The following is a 16,369-nucleotide window of genomic DNA, read 5'->3' on the forward strand; positions in this document are numbered from 1 at the left end:
TTCAAGTTCACCAGCTGTTCCTTGGAAACCCTACTATACAGGGTCACTATGGGTCGGAACCGACTCGACAGCACTTTATAACAACAACAACAACAACAAACACTACCAGAGCTCCTTAAGTATTACATATAAATCAACATATTGAGTTGTTTGTTAAGTGCCATCAAGTCGGTTCCAACCCATAGCAACCCTGTATAGGGTTTCCAAGGAGTGACTGGTGAGCTTGAACCGCCGACCTTACAGTTCAAATGGCTTTGCAGTCTGGCACATTAACCCACAGCGCCACACCAGGACCCATTGTGGAGCTATGGGATAATACACTGAACTATATGGTTGGTTTGAACATCAAAGTCGATGTTCAAATGCACCAGCCACTCCTTGGAAACCCTACACAGGGTCACTATGAGTCAGAACCCTTTCGTTTGCACTTAACAACAGAAACAAGCATTTTACACCTGGTGTGGTGATGTGGGCTAATGTGCCCGACTGCAAAGCCATTTGAACTGCTTTGGAGGTTCAAGCTCACCAGCTGCTCCTTGGAAACCCTATACAGGGTCGCTATGGGTCAGAATCAACTTGACAGCACTTCACAACAACAACAAGCTCATTTAATTTCACAATGCCCCTGTGAGTTGTTGCTGTTAAGTGCTGTCTAGTTGATTCCAGCTCAGAGCAGCCATGTATACGGGTTTCCGAAGAGTGGCTGGTGAGTTTCAATCACCGACCATGTGGATCAAACTGACCTTGTGGTTCAAACCGACCTTGCTGTCCAGTACTTATCCTACAGCACCACACCAAGGTATATAATGTTGTTATCATCCAGTGTCATCGAATCAGTTTGGACTCACAGCAACCCTGCATAGGGTTTCTAAGGAGCAGCTAGTGGATTTGAATCTCACCTTGCTGTTCAAACTGACCTTGCTGTCCAGTGCTTCTCGTACAGCACCATACTGGGGCGGTACCAACTATCTTCTCTTTAAAGATGGAAAATCTGAAGCACAGAAAAAGTAACTTATGCCTGGTTGTGCAGCTGGTAAATATAAGCCCTTTAATCTGCCTGATTCCAGAATCTTTGTTCTTACCCATTAAGTGATCTATACGGTTACTGATCCCTGGGTAATGGTGAAAGAGAGGACTAGAGTCAAAAGCAAAGAGACTACGGAACCAAAATCAACATAACTGACAGGCAGTTCCTGGATTAGGAGCAAACTGCCTTCCTTTAAGTCGAATCTGTACATAAATTGGAACAGTTAGATACGGTTTGTAACTAATATCATTTAGAAAATGTTTGTCTTAGTATATAGTGCATCATTCTATGTATAAAAAAGCATTAAAGGAACACAGCCAGATACATTAAAACATCTTTTATATAATAAAGCAATTAAAATTGTTTTGATACGCTTTGCTAAGTTGTTGTTGTTAAGTGCCGATGAGTCGGTTCCGACCCATAGCGACCCTATACAGGATTTCCGAGGCTGTAAATATTTACAGGAGCAGAAAGCCTCATCTTTCTCCCGCAGAGCAGCTGGTAGTTTCGAACTTCTGACCTTAAGGTTCACAGCCCAATTCGTAACCACTACGCTACCAGTAGCACCCCTTTATTAATATAAACTATTGTATGCACCTTGATTTTGTAAAGGTTGCTCAGACGTAAGGATAATGAGACTTCTCACATCAACTGGTCGTGTTACTAAGAGGTACTAGTGCCTGGTGTGGGGCTGGCTATAGGGTAAGCATTGAACCACAAGGTCAGTGGTTCACACTCACCAGTGGCTTCTCGGAAACCTTCAAGTCACTAGGAGTTGGAACCAATTCAGCAGCACTTAACAATAGTCCCTAGAAAAGAACATTATGCTCAGTAAAATGGGAGGGTCAGCAAAAAAGAAAACCCTTCAACAATGTTGACTGACAAACCAGCTACACCAATGGGCTCACGCAGAACAATTATTAGGCAGCTGTCAAAGGCCAGAGCAGTGTGTCCTTCTGTCCTACACTGGGTCACTATGAGTCAGAACTGACGTGAGGACACCTAACAACAACAGCACAACATAAGGGTTGGTTTGTAATTACAGCCTGTACAGAAGTCAAGTTCTGTAACCTCGGGACTGTCTGTACATCACAATTTTGCTTAAAGTCAGCCCGATTTGAAGTAGACCCTTGTTCCCATTATGTGGCAATAGATTATCTGCCATTTTGCATTGTGGCAATGTATCCTCCATCATCCAGGCTAATCTAGTTGACTGTAGAATGCTATACAGAGACATTACAATGACAGACCACTAATCCAATCTTCTGTGCTAGAAGATTCTACTGTTAACATTTCTTCAACTTTTTTCATTTAGCTTTCAATGCAGAACAGCTCACATAAAACCAGAACTATTCCTTCCTACAGTAGCTAAAGAAGAAAAATAATTGATAATTATTGAGAAGGGGAGACAAGCTAAGTAGGAAAAGGATAAGGGATTCTAAAATACACTGCAAAACAATACTACCACAATTGTTTTAAGGCAAACTTGTGATTCAAGGATAAAGAATGTCCATGATCTATAACTAAACAAAGAAAATAATTTGTGCAATAGAAACCATATGCTTAAGTAGCCAATAGGGACATTTTTTAGATCACAATGTAGAGAAATATTAAATATTTACTGTAGATGTGAAACATTTCTGCTTGTAATTTATGTAGAAGTAGTTAATTTCATCATTAAGAAAAATCCAACCATTTTACAGAATCCATGTCCTACTCTAATTCCCCCAAATCTTCATGTATTTGCAAGACTTACATGTCAACTGGTAGAAAATAATGCTGCCATCACCTACACTTCCCCACTGAAAAGTCTTTTGAAGTTTCTATATAATCATCAATGTTTCCAGTCTTTAACAGAAGGTGAGAAGCACACTGACAAATTCTTTGAGGTGATTCAGTAATTAATACGTAAGTCTAAATACAAAAAAGTACACTGTTGAATGAAATAAATACAAAGAGTACACTGATGAATGATAGATCGTCTTTTAGATTTGTTAGAAAGTCTGGAAGTTATACTTAATTGAAAAACTAAGTTTTATGCTAAAATGGAGTGGTAGAATCTAAAATAATACATAATTGTTGTTGCCAAGTGCCACTGAACTGGTTCCAACTCATAGCAACCCTGTACAGGGTTTCTGAGGAGAAGCTGGTCGGTTTGAACCAATGACCTTGTGGTTAGCAGGCCAGTGCTTACCCGGCAGCACCACATGGGAATCTTTAAAGCTAACCCAAACCAAGTGACCCTATAGGGCAGAGCAGAATTACCCCATGGGGTTTCCAAATTTTTATGGATGAGGGCTGCTGTATCTTTTTCCTGCAGAGCCGCCAGCTGGGTTCGAACAGCTGACCTATTTTGGTTAGCAGGTGACGGCTTTAACTACTGTGCCAACAAAGCTCCTTAAAAAGCATAAGATCTTTAATATCCACTAAAGAAGAAGCCCAAGGCCTTCATTCCAACACCACCCAGCTTCCTAATCGAACCAATTTCTATTAAACAGGGAAAGGAGCAGAGAGGAAATAAAGTATTTGTAAAACTGCCAGAGTAAAAAATCACATAATGAAATTTTGTTCATTCTTGGAGAAACAACGTAGAATTAGATGCTTCAGTGGCAGTAAATTCTAGAATCTGGGTAGTTTCCAGTAAATGAAGCTTTTCCATAATGTCAAATGCAAAAGCTATCTGATATCAACATATTGAGCTTGAGTTTTTAAATTCCTATTTCCTCACACCAAATTGTTTGAAACCTTTGAGATAAAAACTTCAATAAACTAGTGTTCCAAGCTTTTAATATTTTAGTCCCATGAGCAATCATGTCAGATTAATTTTCAAATTGTAATGGGCAGAAAGAACATTCAACCAAATTCTTAAGACCATGTCTCTCTCAAAGGATGTTAATAATGAAAGCAGTTTCATTGGCTATTAAGATTTCAAACTTTCCTAATTCTCAGCAGTATTACTGTTTTAAAAAAAAGAGAGAGAGACGAGAGCAAGTATAAAACCAATCCATGTTGAAAGGACGGACTCTCCAGTCGATTATATCTCTGTATCCATTTAGCATTTAGCACACCCCAGGCACACAGTAGACCTTTGAAAGATACTTCCAGAATGAGTTGATGGTGTGTGGCCTAAGAGTATAATGGAAAGCTTGCTGAATCCAGGCACTGCTCGGCATCAAAAACCATCCTCTCCAGGGTTATCTAAGTAGAGCAGGGATTTGAACATATATCTTCAAAGCTACATAAAGATAATTTTCCTGAGCTGGCCAGCAGACATCCAAAAGCCACTTATCAAGAGATTATACTCATCTCCAACTTCACCAAGTCTGGAAAACGCTTTCCTTAGCCCCTCTACTCCCAGATCCACCTGCCTATGGCCAGCCATCCTGCTCCAAGTGTTGGGTTTCCACTCACAAAACACAAGTACAAGTCAACTTCACTGGTTTAACTCAGACCCTCCTGTCCAGGCCCAACCACAAGGCATTCCGGTGGCATCACTACATGGGTATGAATCACACCGGGTGACACGGTCAGACGGGGTGACACCAAAATGAAGGTCTAAGAAATTTTTGTGCGGTGTTTCAGCAGAAATCTGTTTTTTATTTTTTAAAAATCCCTGTAGATTGTTATAACAACAAATACACTTTTTTTGTAAACACAATTGCACGTATCAATTTACCTATAAGGCTAAAATTATGCTAATTTACTTTTTGAACCTTCTAAGAGTCCTGGTATGGTGCTGTAGGATTAGCAGTAGAGTGCTAGCCACAAGGTTGGTGGTTCAAACCTACCAGCCACTCTTTGGAAACCCTATACAAGGTTCCTAAGAGTCAGAACTGACTCAACAGCACCTAACAACAACCATATACTCTGGTCAGATGTGTCATTATTACCCAATTATAATGCTGCTTCCAGTCATGTGGTTTTAATCCGCAAACACTATCGGCACTTGCTGTTGGTTTCCTTGCTGTTGTATGTTTTTATAGCCGCTGAAAGTGGGCTGATTTTCTTATTGTGGTAAGTAGTTATCAGTTGGGAAGCTATAACAATAACTTTTTTGAGAATGAAGTAGCAATAGAAAAAGGAGGAAAACCAAAAGACTTCCCTTAGTTATTAATAATGTTGTATCTAATAAAGTAATTCAAGGAGCTCTGGTAGCGTAGTGGTTACGAATCGGGCTGCGAACCTTAAGGTCAGCGGTTCGAAACTACCAGCTGCTCCGCGGGAGAAAGATGAGGCTTTCTACTCCCGTAAACATTTACACCCTCGGAAACCCTATACAGGGTCGCTATGGGTCGGAACCGACTCGATGGCACACAACAATAACAACAACAACAATAAAGTAATTCACTGTAGAAAGTTGGGTTGTTGTTGTTTTAAGCTTTGGTGGTTAGTAGTCATAGAACCCCCAAAAATATTACATTGAATCCATTTACAACTATACTTATCACTTTATTCTATAATTAAAATTGATAATAAACATTACTGAGGATTCGGTATGGCTTGGTATGGGGAAGGGGGCGCAGTGACACAATGAGTTAATCACACTGCTAACATCAAACCTAGCTGCACCTCTGAGGTTTGGAGGGCTGGAATGAAGCAATACTGCTAAGTGCCATGAGTTGGATCCAACTCCCAGGGGCCCTCTCATAGGGTTCCCAAGGTGCAGCTGAGGGATTAGAACCGCTGGCCTTGCGATTACAGTCTAGTACTTAGTCTACAGCTCTACACCAGGACTCTAGCACTGTGCTAAGCACCAGGAAAGGAAGGCACCCCGGCTGTGGCTGTGGGCACCTGTGATGGTGAAACGGGGTGGCAGAAAGCAGTGGGGATTGGGAAAGGAGCGAGTTCAAGACCATAGCTCTACCCAGAGGTTTCTTAGCCTTCTCCAAAGCCTCTGCCCCAACCGCTGGAAGATGTCAGGGGACCATCTGGACGCCCAGGGAGTAAGGGGCAGCCCGAGGGTCAGGACTCCGGGAGTGGGACTCCGGGAGTGGGACGAGGGGGTGGCAGGTAGCGAGACGAAGCGAGAACAGTACCTGGTGTGGCTGTGGTTACGGGGACAGTCCTTCTTCTCCATGATGGCCGGCACACAGTTGGTGAGCTCCGTCCAGTCGGCATGCAGCCCGCAACTCCAGCCCGTGGAGAATCGGGAGAAGAGCCACGTCTCCTTCTTGCCTGGCCGGTGGCATGTGCACTTCTTCTGACCCGCTTTGCAGCTACATGGCTGCTCCAGCCGGATGTTCTTCACCAGGTGCCGGCCGAACGTCGTGCCCCCAGTCTTCTGGATATGCAGAAACACGATCACGTCGCGCCCTTTGATGTTGAAGTCCACGAAGCGGGTCAGATCCTTCAGGGTGAAGTTGAAACGAGGCACGAAGCGGGGCAAAGAGCCGTTCTCCGGGGCCTCAGGGTCCGGCTCCTCCTCTTCCTCCTCTTCTTCCTCCTCCAGGTCTCCCGGCTCCTCATCCTCCTCTTCAGGCGCCACGGCCCCCCGAGGCTCCTCGGGCGGTCCCCGGGGCGGCGGGGGCAGCTGGGGTCGCCGCTCCCACTCCTCGAGCGGCGCCTGTGCCCGGCGGGCGGGATTCGGGGCGGCAGCAGCGGCTGGCGGGCCGGCCTCCCCCGCGCGGGGCTGGTCCCCGAAGTTGGTGCAGGAGCTGGTGCAGGAGGGGGACACGTACTGGTACATGATGACCACGAAGAGGAGAGTGAGCACCGGCGTCAGCAGCCACTTGTTGAACCTTTCATCCATGGTCCCGCTCTCAGGCCGACAGGCGAAGCGGCGGCGGCAGCGGCGCAGACGGGCGCCCGCACGGAAGTTTCGGGGACTCCGGGGAGCGGCTTGGAGCCCGCCGCTCCTCCATGCCCCTGACGCCGAGGCGTGCGGCTGGCTGGCGGCCCCGCGGCACTCCGGGGCTAGCACAGCCGGGGCCTGCGAGGGGAGCTGGGGAGGCGGGCGCCGATGCGCGCGGCTGCGGCTGCGGCGTGGGGCGCCCTGAGCTCCTGGGGGCACCCAGCTCTGCCCGCTCTGTGCTCCCGCCTGGGCGCGGCGCGGCGATCTCAGGCAGCGCAGAACATCCCGCCGCCGCCGCCTCTCAGGCTCTCAGGCGCTGCGGAGCGGAGCTCGGGTCCTGGACCTACCCCGGGCAGCGAAACAGCCGAGCATCTGCGGACGCGAGCGCTGGGGCTTCATGAGGCTCCCCAAGACTCCGGAGAAGGGCGACAGCGCGACCCCGGGTCCCTCCGCCCCGGCCGGCCGCGGACACTCCGCCTCTCACGCGCGCCCGGCGCCTTTGCCCGTAGGTCGGTCGGGAGGCGCGGGGCGCGGGAGCCACGAGGGCAGACGGCGCCCGCCGCAAGTTTGCAGAGCAGCCCCCGAAGCGGGAGCGGGCGAGGCGCCTCTGCGGAGCCGCCTCTCCGGACGAGTCGCACTGCTGTTCCTGGTCTGTCCGCCCAGGCGCAGGCACGCAGACACACTTGCACACACAGGCTGGCGCCGCCACAACCCGCCAGCCGGTGTGACAGGAGCCCAGCTACCCGCAGCAAAAAAAAAAAAAAAAAAAAAAACCTGCCCTAGGTACGGAGCATGCGCCAAATCCTTCTCCAGTCCCGGAGGAGTTTCCAGGGGAGGAGTCCGCTACTCCGCTGGGCTTGGAAGAGGCAGCTGGGGGGTGGGAATCCCTTCAGCCTAAAGTAAGGAGAGATTTGGGATCCAGGAAAATGTTGGGTGTAAAGAGGCCTGGAAGATAGTCGCTGGCGCTGATCCGAGACCTCTAAGCAGGCAGGTTTCTCTATATGAGAGTGGACAGAGCCTGGCCGGCCTATTTTGGAGAGAACACCTGCACACTGCCCGGGAGATCCAGACCAGACTTCACATGGGTTGACTGGCCCCTCCTCTGCAGGGGAAATTATCTCCAGACTGCTTTTAATTTCTAGTAAAGACATTTTGTCTGGTATTCGTTTTGTTTTTGTTTTTTGTTTGTTTCCCCAGTTCTTTTCTTAGCTATAAAACTTGATATATCCAACTCTACAACTTTATTCAACCAGCATCTATCCATCAATTATCCATTGTGCTCCTGTTGTGTATTAGGCTAGGTATTTAACGCACATTTCTTTCCTTACAGCACTAGACAGACCAGCCCACAACCATGCAGTTTTTAGAAGGTAAGGGGAATTTAGGGGTCACCTCCTAAAAGTTATTCTACTAATATGAATTGGAGTCCTGGTGTGGCTCTGTGGGTTAATGCGCTGGACTACAAAGTAGATTTGAACCGCCAAGTTAGCGGTTCAAGCTCGCCAGCTGCTCATCGGAAACCCAATACAGGCACTTAACAACAACAATATGAATTGAGCCCCAAATTGTGCTGGACTCTCCTACTCTCTTCAGTGTGGAAGATCTGCACATACTTGTGTGTCATACGTTTGACACGCTCAAGTCTGTGTGCAGGTGTTTCTGAAAACTTTAAAGCATCTAAATGTTACATTTATCTCAGAACCAAATACGTGTATTTGTTTAATAACTATTTCTGCTTTCAGATAATGAACGTTCAGTCAAATTGGAGTTAACTGCGCCAGACAGTCCCTTAACTTGTCTAACGGATTTTCCCAGTGGAGACTGAAGATGTGTTCAGCGTGTAGAACACGGCAGTGTGATTCCCTGACCCTGGCCAACTTGTCTTCCTGTTTATCCTGCCCAGTCCACCCTAACTTTCACTCCATGCCTTGATAGCAGTCAACCTTCCCATCTCATCAGTTTACAGATCCAAGCAGTACCGGTCTCATCCGGGTACCCTGTACTGACCTTTGCAGCCATCAGTTAAGATCCTGGCCTCTTTCAGGGATACTAAATCCTCCCCATAGAGAGTTAGTTTTATTGTTCTAGACAAATTACATTCTTCTCAACATAGCTTTCCCCCCTTTGTTTCCTTTCCTCTGTTTTCAACTCCATAAACAACCACAAAACAGTGTCTTTCCTTTGAACCTATATTGTTAGGAAGAAAGGTGGTGGATTATATGAATCAGCTTCTTTAATACTTATTCAAGTCTAGTTTTTCTCTGTCACACTTAAGTTTACAATCCTATTGATGGCATTACACTTCTTTTCAGAGCAAGAAATTTTAATAGAACACCAAATAAAATCCCACAGTTATTTACTGCATATGGTAATTGTGTTACTTATTTTTAAAAAATAAAATAAAAAGAACACCAACAATAAATCTTTGCCTTAGCCAAGTAGAACTTCATTATATCTTTATACTAACTTGTTTGAGAAGTTTCTCACTTTCTATAAAATCAATATTTTGATATTGCATGGACAAATATAATCTTGTTAGCTACTCAAATGGGTGATCTTAGTGCCAGTGGTAATCTGAATAGTGTAAAGTGGCTAGAAAGTCATTGTCTCATTTGGTCCTTAGCATAGCACTCTAAGGAGATAGGACAAAGGAGAGTGTCCCATTTCAGAAATGAGGAATCCAAATCCAAAGGAAAGGAGCTAGAACCAGAAACCACTAACATCCATGAAATACATCCAAATCACCACTGAAGCAATCCAATGAACATCAAAAACAGCCCATAATTCCTCTCTTTCCTCCCTTGAGAACTTCATAATCAAGAAGCAGAAAGAGATGATGGACTTTCATTAAAACAATTAAGTTATTTTCCGTCTCCTCTGGCTTTCTGGGCAAAACTGAGCAATCTCTACATCCTGCAATAATTTGACACCTAATCTGTGAGCTTCCAGATCCTTGTGCAAGCAGAGAGCCTCATGTTTCTCCCAAGGAGTGGCTGCTGGGTTTGAAGGAGCAGATGATGGGTTTGAAGTGCTGCTCTTGAGGTTAGCACCCAAAACTTAACCCACATTGCCACCAGAGTTCCCAGGAGGAAAACAATAATGATCTTCAAATAGTCATCTCATTGTTACCAGTCAAATTATTCAGTAGAGTTTCCAAAGAAAGTGTTAAACAGCTATGTTGGTAACAAATTGTGGTGGTGGTATTGCACCATGGAGTCGGTTCTGACTCATAGTGACCCTGTAGAGGGTTTCCAAGGCTGTCTATGCAGGAATAGAAAGCCTCATCTTTCTCCTACGGAACAGCTGGTAGTTTCAAACTGCTGACCTTGCTGTTAGCAGCCTAACTCATAGACACTATAGTCCTTTAACAGACTGGTGGTGGTGGTGGTGCTGTTAAGTGCTGTCGAGTCGATTCCGACCCATAGCGACCCTGGATAGGGTTTACAAAGAGCAGATGGTGAGCTTGAACAGCCATTCTTGCAGTTCAAAGGACTTTGCAGTCTGACGCATTAGGCCACAGCGCCACACCAGGACAGAGTGTTGTTGTTGTTGTTAAGTGCCGTCCAGTCGATACCGACTCATAGTGACCCTACGTACAACAGAATGAAACACTGCCTGGTCCTGGGCCAACCTCACTGCTATTGCCACACTTGAGCCCATTGATGCTGCCACTTTGCCAATCCATCTCGTTGGGGGTCTTCTTCCTCTTTTTCTCTGACCCTTCACCCTACCAAACATGATATCCTTCTCCAGCTACTGGTCCTTCCTGACAATATGTCCGAAGTATGAGAGATGACATTTGGCCATCCTGGTCTCCAAGGAGCACTCTGGCTGCACTTCTTCCAACACAGCCCATGGCACTTTCAAAATTCTAGGTTTTAGTAAATAAATGCAACCTTAAACCCTTTTCAAAGAATATTATCCCAGAGGATTGGGTGTCTACCATCTCCTTGAGGTGACCACAAGAGAAGCAATGCATAGAATTAAGGCAATTTCACAGGTAAGTCAGGCACGTATTTACAAAGATGGGTGACTTTGGTTGTATAAACACCCTCTGTCCCAGGTGTAGTCTCCCTATTAAGGTTGTAGAACTTGTTGTGAACCTAATCAAAGCTCTCAAATCAACTCAATAAACAGGCTTTCTTATCTTACAGGGGCAGACCTCATATTCAGGCAGAAATGAATAGAAACTTTCTAAAATTGAATGCCATCCAGGTAAAAAGGAAAAACATGTTTGCATTCAGTCTAGGATAGTTACTGCACGATGACACCAGCTGGCAATTGTTTCTGGCTAACAGATTGCAGCTACTATGATTCCTACACAAATTATTAAAATAATAAGTAATAATGTTTTCAAAGAGCTTTCTTCCATTTCCTTTGCCAGTCTAGCATTAAGCCTAACACTATCTGTGAAACAATTTGTCCACCTAATTTTATGCCTTAATAAACTTTACTACAATTATTTTCCTGCCTGACTCTTTCTCTGCCTTAACTTTACTACTCTTTCTCTCTGGTCTTCTCAAATAGTCTCAAACCTGCTAACAACATTGCACTCCCTCAGGATTAAAAGTTTTGATTAGAACCATCCCCATTTAATCAAGTTCAATTGGGAGATAAAATTGCATCTCAACATCTCCATTTTCCCTTTGGTGCCAGAAACTACCATTCAGAATGTAGAGGAAACCCTGGAGAGATTAACAACCCAAACAATCACAGAGAATGGTTTTAGATCCCCTACATTTACACACGGGAATGTACATCTCTGAAGGTCCTTCAATAAAGATAGAAAACAAAATAGATTATGTAAGTCATGGTAGCATGGATCTCTCTTTCAAAAACACAAAGTCCTCTGCTACACTGAAATGCCTTTTATTTTTCTCTCTCCCATTTTTGTAAACAAACTATCAACAGAAGTATTCCAAGTAACCAGAAAGACTGTTGTTTTCTTTATCTGGATGAAGTTAAGTGGAAGAGTTTGTTTAGACCCGGAAACTGCAGAAAGAGTGCTGATATATGTTGGCTGCATTCAGGTTTCCTACGTGATTGTAATTTTCAGGTGACCCTGACCTTAACTACTGCTTACCATAAAGTTCTATTGATATGAACAGCCCATTCTTTGCTTCATGATATAAAGAAAGCAGTTCCACCATCATGGCTCCCTGTAAGTGAAAATGGAAACTCTGCCATTTGTATGCATAATGTGTTCATTAACTCAGAATAGAGTAAATAGATATGTCTTTTCATGAAGTCCTGATGTGGCTCTGTAGGATAAGTTGTTGTTTTGTGGTTGGTAAGTGCCCCAAGGAGTTCTTTCCAACCCACAGCGACCCTGTATAGGAGTTCCAAGGAGCAACTGGTGAGCTTGAGCTTCCCACCTGACGGTTCAAACCTACTTTGCAGTCCAGTACATTAGCCTACAGTGCCATGCTAGGACAGCTAATCACAAGGTTGGTGGTTCAAACCCATCAGCCGCTCCAAGGAAATCTTACGCAAGGTCACCATGAGTTGAACCAGCTCATTGGCACTTAACAGTCATTTCATAGTACATATCCATTCCTTTCTTTAAAACAACAGCAACAACAACTTGTTGAGCAGTTACTGAATACCTGTATAGCAGGCACTGTTCTGAGTGTTTTGGACACTACATTAAACAAGACAAATAATGACCTGCCAGTATATGTCGTACCTTTCGAGCAGCAGAAAAATAAACCATGAAGAAACACAAAAGTCATTCCACTATTTAATGTAAATATGTTTAGTGAGCCCCTACGGTCACTTTGAGTCTGAAAGGCACTTAACAACAACAGCTAGGTGTCAAATACTTTTAGGCAGTTGGGACCAAAGGGATCAATAAAGACAATCATTTTTGCCTGGAAGGAGTTGAAAGGTCAGCATGGTAAAATAGTAGGGCAGAAGTCAGATGTAAGAATGTAGAAGTAGGTCATGAAGACCTTGAGAGGCACTGAAAGGGGTTAATCAGAGAGAGGCCTGGAGGGTTTAAGAAGTTTTACAAGGGCCATTTTTAGCTACTTTGTTGAAAACAGGCTATTAGAGAGCAAATGTAGAGGCAGGAAAACTAGTGTAGTGGTTATTCTACTAACCAGGTAAGAGATGATGGTGACTCAAACTAAGACCAGGGTGGTAGGAGATTGTGGAAAGTGACCACATCACCTGTATTTTGAATGCAGACATCAGGGTATCTGGTGGATTGACTATGGGGACAGAAGGAAGAGAGGAGACACGGAAGATAACCAAAGTGTTTTCATCTAAGAAGCTGAAAGATTGGCTTGACCATCAACTGAAATGTCAACTGAGATCATCACTGATTTTTAACAAATATATGAGGGAAAATACCAAAGTAATGAGCCAAAGACCAAGTGGTGGGGATGAAGAGAAAGGGGCAATACTTTCTATTCTTATGTTTGTTGTTGTTGATGTTGTTGTTGCTAAATACCATGGAGTCAGTTTCGACTCATAGTGACCCTGTATAGGGTTTCCAAGGAGGGGTAAGTAAATATTAAGGGGTTACAATTAACCAGACTTGCCAAAAGTCCTGAAGAACTGCCTAAGTAAAACTACTATAAAGCTCTGGAGTGGGAAAGAGTTGGAGGCTCTCAGGGAAAAGAAAGAGATGCATTAGAGAGAGATGCAGGGTCATATCAGTCATGATAACACACACGGCAATAAGTTCGGATTTTATTCCAAGTACAAAGGGGGAAATGACTTGCCTGGTTTAGATGAAATATTCATTCTGCTCCATGAAGAATGGAGTAGGGGCTTAAGAATGGCAGTAGCAGTAGAGGTCATAATTGAGTCATGAGTCCACCAACATGGCATGGAAACATGTAATTCCCTTCATTTTTCTAACAACAGAATAAAACAACCTTTTAAGATACCATGTCCTGAGATAAGAGAATCTGAAATTTCCAGTGGAGTAAATAATATTGTAGATCAGAAGCCATTCCTTTCTACAAGAAAATGAAATACTAGTGTTCATGAACACTAGTATTAAAAATGTTGCTATTGTTGATAAGCGTCAACAAGTTAGTTGGTTCTGCCTCATAGCAGCCCTACATAAGGTTTCCAAGGAGCAGCTGGTAGATTTGAACCACTAGACTTGACTTATATGTATATGATAAGAAAAAGAGAAAAATACACTATTTGAGGTCCTTGAGTGTCATGAACAGTTAAGTGCTTGATTACTAACCAAGAGGTTGGCAGTTCAAATCCACCCAGGGGAACTTTAGAAGACCTGCCTAGAGATTTGCTTCCAGAAGGTCACAGCCTTGAAAATCTTATGAAGTAGTAATACCCTGAACGCCTGGGGTGGCGTTAGCATTAACTTGGTGACAACTAACAACCACAACATGAATAAAAGCAGAGCTCACACAGCAAGAAAATTACAGATTTGGGCGTGAAAACCTTGAGGAAATATAATATTCACATAAATGAGCTAGGCATTCTTCTATATATAATAAATATCTCAAAAATATATGTTCTATTGCATATGAAGACATGATTTTATTTCTAAATGTAGTGGAATATTTGAAAGGCATGTGGATTCAAGATAGTTCTCATTGCTGTCACCAATTAAATGCCAGTAGAGACCGCCTATCATTGTGAGAACCTAAAACAGTTTTTCAAAACATGCCCCAGATAGAATCTGGTTAACTGTGCACCCTCTTAAAATGAATCACTTTGGGGAAATTAAAAAGGCTAAGACAACATGCATTTTTCCCCACTCAATTCTTCTGACTTTGGTTTTTGATTGGTAAAGTCATCATACTTGAAGAATTAAAGAAATGATTTTTTTTTTCTTTTAAAATGTCTGGTTTTTCATCTGAAACCAAGAGTTACAGATATTAATTATCCAAGGTCACATAGCTGGTAAGTGACAGTTCCCAGATTTGAACCAGATAGGGAAGAAGAGAAGTGATTGCATTCAAGATACACATTGGAAGTCAAATCAATAGGACTTGCTGAAAGATTGAATAAGGAGGACTGAGCAAGGGATGAATCAAAGATGATTCTGAAGTTTGTTATTTGAGGTACAGGAAGGCTGACATTTCCATTTACTGACAAGAGGGAAAATGAGATAGAAAACAGGTTACGGATGAAGCTGCTGCAGGAAGAGAGAATTCTTAGTTCTGCTTTGGATAAGTTATATATGTCTTAGTGTTTAAAAAAAAAAAAGAAAAATGAAGACCGAAATACTCTTAACTGATGGTACATGGAGCGGATTGTAATCATTGTAATAAAACAAAGTACATGATTTGTTGAATGTAAAACTGATGATCTGCCCTGTAAACTTTCACTCACTTCACAATAAAAACTTTCAAAACAACAAAAAAATAATGAGACAGCCCAATGGAGATTAAAAATAATAGACCACTAAGAAGGCTCTAGCAATCTACTTCTGAAAATTAGCCACTGAAAACCCTAGTGTTTCCAAGAACTGCTTCTTTTGCCATGACTCCAGAAGAAATGGATGGTGCCTGGTTACCATTATAGAATGTTTTGATCAGAGATTCTATAGAAGAATCTGGAAAGTTTCCAATGTCAGTTTACTTAATCACGACTCAACTATGTGGAAAACATGGAACAGAACCTCAAATGCTTATGGAATCCAGACTTTGTGGAGTCGCTGAGGTGGATGACCCCTGAAACTATGGTCCTGAGGTGATCTTTTCTTTGGCTTTAAAAAACAGAAACTTATTCCCTCACACTTTAGGAGGCTAGAGTATGAATTCAGAGTACTATCTCAGGGAAAATATCCTCGCTTCCTTTCAACACCTGTAGGCACAGCATTCCTTGAAGAGCTCCATGTGTCTTGACATCAGCCATTGCCTGGATCTAGGAGCTTCACAATGTAGAGAACCCAGATCCAAATAATGTACTCCACTCCTGGCTTTTCTTTCATGGGGATAGTGGGTCCCTCTGAGTTCAACTCTGAGATGATCTTTAAACTTAAACCAGAACAATGCCCTGAAATTATCTTTAAACCAAACGATTGTTGTTGTTAAGTACTGTTGAGTTAGTACTGACCCATAGCAACCCTATGTAAGATTTCCTAGGAGCTACGGTAGGTTTGAGCCGCTGACATTGTGTTAGCAGTACATTGTTTATCCAACCGTGCAATACCAGGACTCCCAAACCAGTGTTGTATTATTGTAAGGTACCATCCAGTCAGTTCTGACTCAGAGAGATCCTGGCACAACAGAATGAAACACTGGTCCTGAACCAGCCTCACAATCATTGTCATTGTTGCTGCCACGGTACCAATCTAGCTCATAGCAATCTAGATCATAGGGGGTTATCCTCATTTCACTAACCCTCCACTTTACCAAGCATGACGTCCTTCTCCAGGGACTGGTGTCTCTTGATAATATATACAAAGTATGAGAGCTGATGTCTGGACATCTTGGCCTCTCAGGACCATTCTGACTGTACTTCTTCCAACACGGATTTGTTTGTTCTTCTGGCAGTTCTGGATACTTTCAATATTCTTCTCCAACACCATAACACAAATGCATCAAGTCTTTTATGGTCTT

At 43.5% G+C, this 16,369-nt stretch overlaps 1 protein-coding gene across 1 annotated transcript in view; it reads right to left on the minus strand.

The window, feature by feature from the left end:
- HS6ST3 (heparan sulfate 6-O-sulfotransferase 3) overlaps positions 1–6,776 on the minus strand; it is a 1,119,743-nt gene extending 1,112,967 nt beyond the window's left edge. The window contains exon 1 of the mRNA XM_006831995.1: positions 6,064–6,776. Within this exon, the coding sequence (XP_006832058.1) occupies positions 6,064–6,776 (713 nt within the window). The remainder of the gene's footprint in view (positions 1–6,063) is intronic.
- Between the last annotated feature and the right edge of the window lie 9,593 nt (positions 6,777–16,369).

This window comes from Chrysochloris asiatica, unplaced genomic scaffold (genome assembly GCF_000296735.1).
Source record: "Chrysochloris asiatica unplaced genomic scaffold, ChrAsi1.0 scaffold00005, whole genome shotgun sequence".
Lineage (NCBI taxonomy): Eukaryota > Metazoa > Chordata > Mammalia > Afrosoricida > Chrysochloridae > Chrysochloris > Chrysochloris asiatica.